Raw genomic sequence first — 6,000 nt, 5'->3', positions numbered from 1 at the left:
CTCTAGGTGTGAGGAGCCCTGACCCTCTCCTCTGTGTCTCTAGGTGTGAGGAGACCTGACCCTCTCCTCTGTGTCTCTAGGTGTGAGGAGACCTGACCCTCTCCTCTGTGTCTCTAGGTGTGAGGAGCACTGACCCTCTCCTCTGTGTCTCTAGGTGTGAGGAGCCCTGACCCTCTCCTCTGTGTCTCTAGGTGTGAGGAGACCTGACCCTCTCCTCTGTGTCTCTAGGTGTGAGGAGACCTGACCCTCTCCTCTGTGTCTCTAGGTGTGAGGAGCACTGACCCTCTCCTCTGTGTCTCTAGGTGTGAGGAGCATGCACAGTACAGATATCCAGTGGTCTGCCATCTTGAGTTGGGGCTATGCTGACAACATGCTGAGGCTGAAGAGCAAACAGAGTGAACCGCCCATCAACTTCATACAGTGCTCTCCACTACACCAGGTAAACTACTGTAGCTAGTCTTTAATATCACTTCATATGGTGCTCTCCACTACACCAGGTAAACTACTGTAGCTAGTCTTTAATATCAATTCATATGGTGCTCTCCACTACACCAGGTAAACTACTGTATCTAGTCTATAATATCACTTCATATGGTGCTCTCCACTACACCAGGTAAACTACTGTAGCTAGTCTTTAATATCACTTCATATGGTGCTCTCCACTACACCAGGTAAACTACTGTACCTAGTCTTTAATATCACTTCATATGGTGCTCTCCACTACACCAGGTAAACTACTGTAGCTAGTCTTTAATATCACTTCATATGGTGCTCTCCACTACACCAGGTAAACTACTGTACCTAGTCTTTAATATCACTTCATATGGTGCTCTCCACTACACCAGGTAAACTACTGTACCTAGTCTTTAATATCACTTCATATGGTGCTCTCCACTACACCAGGTAAACTACTGTAGCTAGTCTTTAATATCAATTCATATGGTGCTCTCCACTACACCAGGTAAACTACTGTACCTAGTCTTTAATATCACTTCATATGGTGCTCTCCACTACACCAGGTAAACTACTGTAGCTAGTCTTTAATATCAATTCATATGGTGCTCTCCACTACACCAGGTAAACTACTGTACCTAGTCTTTAATATCACTTCATATGGTGCTCTCCACTACACCAGGTAAACTACTGTAGCTAGTCTTTAATATCAATTCATATGGTGCTCTCCACTACACCAGGTAAACTACTGTACCTAGTCTTTAATATCACTTCATATGGTGCTCTCCACTACACCAGGTAAACTACTGTAGCTAGTCTTTAATATCAATTCATATGGTGCTCTCCACTACACCAGGTAAACTACTGTACCTAGTCTTTAATATCACTTCATATGGTGCTCTCCACTACACCAGGTAAACTACTGTACCTAGTCTTTATCACTTCATATGGTGCTCTCCACTACACCAGGTAAACTACTGTAGCTAGTCTTTAATATCACTTCATATGGTGCTCTCCACTACACCAGGTAAACTACTGTACCTAGTCTTTATCACTTCATATGGTGCTCTCCACTACACCAGGTAAACTACTGTACCTAGTCTTTAATATCACTTCATATGGTGCTCTCCACTACACCAGGTAAACTACTGTATCTAGTCTATAATATCACTTCATATGGTGCTCTCCACTACACCAGGTAAACTACTGTACCTAGTCTTTAATATCACTTCATATGGTGCTCTCCACTACACCAGGTAAACTACTGTACCTAGTCTTTAATATCACTTCATATGGTGCTCTCCACTACACCAGGTAAACTACTGTACCTAGTCTTTAATATCACTTCATATGGTGCTCTCCACTACACCAGGTAAACTAACGTAGCTAGTCTTTATCACTTCATATGGTGCTCTCCACTACACCAGGTAAACTAACGTACCTAGTCTTTATCACTTCATGTGGTGCTCTCCACTACACCAGGTAAACTACTGTAGCTAGTCTTTATCACTTCATATGGTGCTCTCCACTACACCAGGTAAACTACTGTAGCTAGTCTTTATCACTTCATATGGTGCTCTCCACTACACCAGGTAAACTACTGTAGCTAGTCTTTATCACTTCATATGGTGCTCTCCACTACACCAGGTAAACTACTGTACCTAGTCTTTAATATCACTTCATATGGTGCTCTCCAATACACCAGGTAAACTACTGTACCTAGTCTTTATCACTTCATATGGTGCTCTCCACTACACCAGGTAAACTACTGTAGCTAGTCTTTAATATCACTTCATATGGTGCTCTCCACTACACCAGGTAAACTACTGTAGCTAGTCTTTATCACTTCATATGGTGCTCTCCACTACACCAGGTAAACTACTGTAGCTAGTCTTTATCACTTCATATGGTGCTCTCCACTACACCAGGTAAACTACTGTACCTAGTCTTTATCACTTCATATGGTGCTCTCCACTACACCAGGTAAACTACTGTAGCTAGTCTTTAATATCACTTCATATGGTGCTCTCCACTACACCAGGTAAACTACTGTACCTAGTCTTTAATATCACTTCATATGGTGCTCTCCACTACACCAGGTAAACTACTGTACCTAGTCTTTATCACTTCATATGGTGCTCTCCACTACACCAGGTAAACTACTGTAGCTAGTCTTTAATATCACTTCATATGGTGCTCTCCACTACACCAGGTAAACTACTGTAGCTAGTCTTTATCACTTCATATGGTGCTCTCCACTACACCAGGTAAACTACTGTAGCTAGTCTTTAATATCACTTCATATGGTGCTCTCCACTACACCAGGTAAACTACTGTACCTAGTCTTTAATATCACTTCATATGGTGCTCTCCACTACACCAGGTAAACTACTGTAGCTAGTCTTTAATATCACTTCATATGGTGCTCTCCACTACACCAGGTAAACTACTGTAGCTAGTCTTTAATATCACTTCATATGGTGCTCTCCACTACACCAGGTAAACTACTGTAGCTAGTCTTTATCACTTCATATGGTGCTCTCCACTACACCAGGTAAACTACTGTAGCTAGTCTTTATCACTTCATATGGTGCTCTCCACTACACCAGGTAAACTACTGTACCTAGTCTTTAATATCACTTCATATGGTGCTCTCCACTACACCAGGTAAACTACTGTACCTAGTCTTTAATATCACTTCATATGGTGCTCTCCACTACACCAGGTAAACTACTGTACCTAGTCTTTAATATCACTTCATATGGTGCTCTCCACTACACCAGGTAAACTACTGTACCTAGTCTTTAATATCACTTCATATGGTGCTCTCCACTACACCAGGTAAACTACTGTAGCTAGTCTTTAATATCACTTCATATGGTGCTCTCCACTACACCAGGTAAACTACTGTACCTAGTCTTTATCACTTCATATGGCGCTCTCCACTACATCAGGTAAACTACTGTACCTAGTCTTTATCACTTCATATGGTGCTCTCCACTACACCAGGTAAACTACTGTACCTAGTCTTTATCACTTCATATGGTGCTCTCCACTACACCAGGTAAACTACTGTAGCTAGTCTTTATCACTTCATATGGTGCTCTCCACTACACCAGGTAAACTACTGTAGCTAGTCTATAATATCACTTCATATGGTGCTCTCCACTACACCAGGTAAACTACTGTAGCTAGTCTATAATATCACTTCATATGGTGCTCTCCACTACACCAGGTAAACTACTGTAGCTAGTCTATAATATCACTTCATATGGTGCTCTCCACTACACCAGGTAAACTACTGTAGCTAGTCTTTAATATCACTTCATATGGTGCTCTCCACTACACCAGGTAAACTACTGTACCTAGTCTTTAATATCACTTCATATGGTGCTCTCCACTACACCAGGTAAACTACTGTAGCTAGTCTTTAATATCACTTCATATGGTGCTCTCCACTACACCAGGTAAACTACTGTACCTAGTCTTTAATATCACTTCATATGGTGCTCTCCACTACACCAGGTAAACTACTGTAGCTAGTCTTTAATATCACTTCATATGGTGCTCTCCACTACACCAGGTAAACTACTGTACCTAGTCTTTAATATCACTTCATATGGTGCTCTCCACTACACCAGGTAAACTACTGTAGCTAGTCTTTAATATCACTTCATATGGTGCTCTCCACTACACCAGGTAAACTACTGTATCTAGTCTATAATATCACTTCATATGGTGCTCTCCACTACACCAGGTAAACTACTGTAGCTAGTCTTTAATATCACTTCATATGGTGCTCTCCACTACACCAGGTAAACTACTGTACCTAGTCTTTAATATCACTTCATATGGTGCTCTCCACTACACCAGGTAAACTACTGTACCTAGTCTTTAATATCACTTCATATGGTGCTCTCCACTACACCAGGTAAACTACTGTAGCTAGTCTTTAATATCACTTCATATGGTGCTCTCCACTACACCAGGTAAACTACTGTAGCTAGTCTTTATCACTTCATATGGTGCTCTCCACTACACCAGGTAAACTACTGTAGCTAGTCTTTATCACTTCATATGGTGCTCTCCACTACACCAGGTAAACTACTGTAGCTAGTCTTTATCACTTCATATGGTGCTCTCCACTACACCAGGTAAACGTTAATCATTCTCTCTCTAGGTAACAGCGTGTGCCTGGGTGTCTGATGGATGTCAGCTGTTCACCGGCAGTAGATGCGGAGTCATCACGGCCTACATTAACCGCTTCAATACTACTACTGTGAGTAGTACATATACACACTACTTGACCAAAAGTATGTGGACACCTGCATGTCTACTACTGTGAGTAGTACATATACACACTACTTGACCAAAAGTATGTGGACACCTGCATGTCTACTACTGTGAGTAGTACATATACACACTACTTGACCAAAAGTATGTGGACACCTGCATGTCTACTACTGTGAGTAGTACATATACACACTACATTACCAAAAGTATGTGGACACCTGCATGTCTACTACTGTGAGTAGTACAAGCCTCTCTCTCTCAATATATGTATATACACTACATAACCAAAAGTATGTGGACACCTGCATGTTCAACATCTCATTCCAAAATCATGGGTATTAATATGAAGTTGGTTCCCCCCTTTGCTACTATAACAGCCTCCACTCTTCTGGGAAGGTTTTCCACTAGATGTTGGAACATTGCTCCTATAACAGCCTCCACTCTTCTGGGAAGGCTTTCCACTAGATGTTGGAACATTGCTGCTATAACAGCCTCCACTCTTCTGGGAAGGCTTTCCACTAGATGCTGGAACATTGCTGCTATAACAGCCTCCACTCTTCTGGGAAGGCTTTCCACTAGATGTTGGAACATTGCTGCTATAACAGCCTCCACTCTTCTGGGAAGGCTTTCCACTAGATGTTGGAACATTGCTGCTGTAACAGCCTCCACTCTTCTGGGAAGGCTTTCCACTAGATGTTGGAACATTGCTGCTATAACAGCCTCCACTCTTCTGGGAAGGCTTTCCACTAGATGTAGGAACATTGCTGCTATAACAGCCTCCACTCTTCTGGGAAGGCTTTCCACTAGATGTAGGAACATTGCTGCTATAACACCCTCCACTCTTCTGGGAAGACTTTCCACTAGATGTTGGAACATTGCTGCGGGGACTTGCTTCCACTCAGCCACAAGAGCATTAGTGAGGTGGGGAACTGATGTTGGGCGATTAGGCCTGGCTCACTGTTGGCGTTCCAATTCATCCCAAAGGTGTTTGATGGGGTTGCGGTCAGGGCTCTGTGCAGGCCAGTCAAGTTCTTCCACACCGATCTCGATAAACCATTTCTGTATGGACCTCGCTTTGTGCACAGGGGCGTTGTCATGCTAAAACAGGAAAGGGCCTTCTCCAAACTGTTAACACAAAGTTGGAAGCACAGAATTGTCTAGAATGTCATTGTATGCTGTAGCGTTAAGATTTTCCTTCACTGGAACGAAGGTGCCCGAACCATGAAAAACAGCCCCAGACCATTATTCCTCCTC

General features: G+C 42.5%; 1 protein-coding gene across 1 annotated transcript in view; it reads left to right on the top strand.

Annotated features, from left to right (window-relative positions):
- The first annotated feature begins 306 nt into the window (after positions 1-306).
- LOC120036267 (lysosomal-trafficking regulator-like) overlaps positions 307-6,000 on the top strand; it is a 31,675-nt gene continuing 25,981 nt past the window's right edge. The window contains exons 1-2 of the mRNA XM_038982743.1: positions 307-439; positions 4,634-4,732. Of these exons, the coding sequence (XP_038838671.1) occupies positions 314-439; positions 4,634-4,732 (225 nt within the window). The 5' untranslated portion in view covers positions 307-313. The remainder of the gene's footprint in view (positions 440-4,633; positions 4,733-6,000) is intronic.

The sequence above is a fragment of the Salvelinus namaycush genome, unplaced genomic scaffold (assembly GCF_016432855.1).
Source record: "Salvelinus namaycush isolate Seneca unplaced genomic scaffold, SaNama_1.0 Scaffold1274, whole genome shotgun sequence".
Lineage (NCBI taxonomy): Eukaryota > Metazoa > Chordata > Actinopteri > Salmoniformes > Salmonidae > Salvelinus > Salvelinus namaycush.
This window is presented reverse-complemented; position numbering and strand designations above follow the sequence as displayed.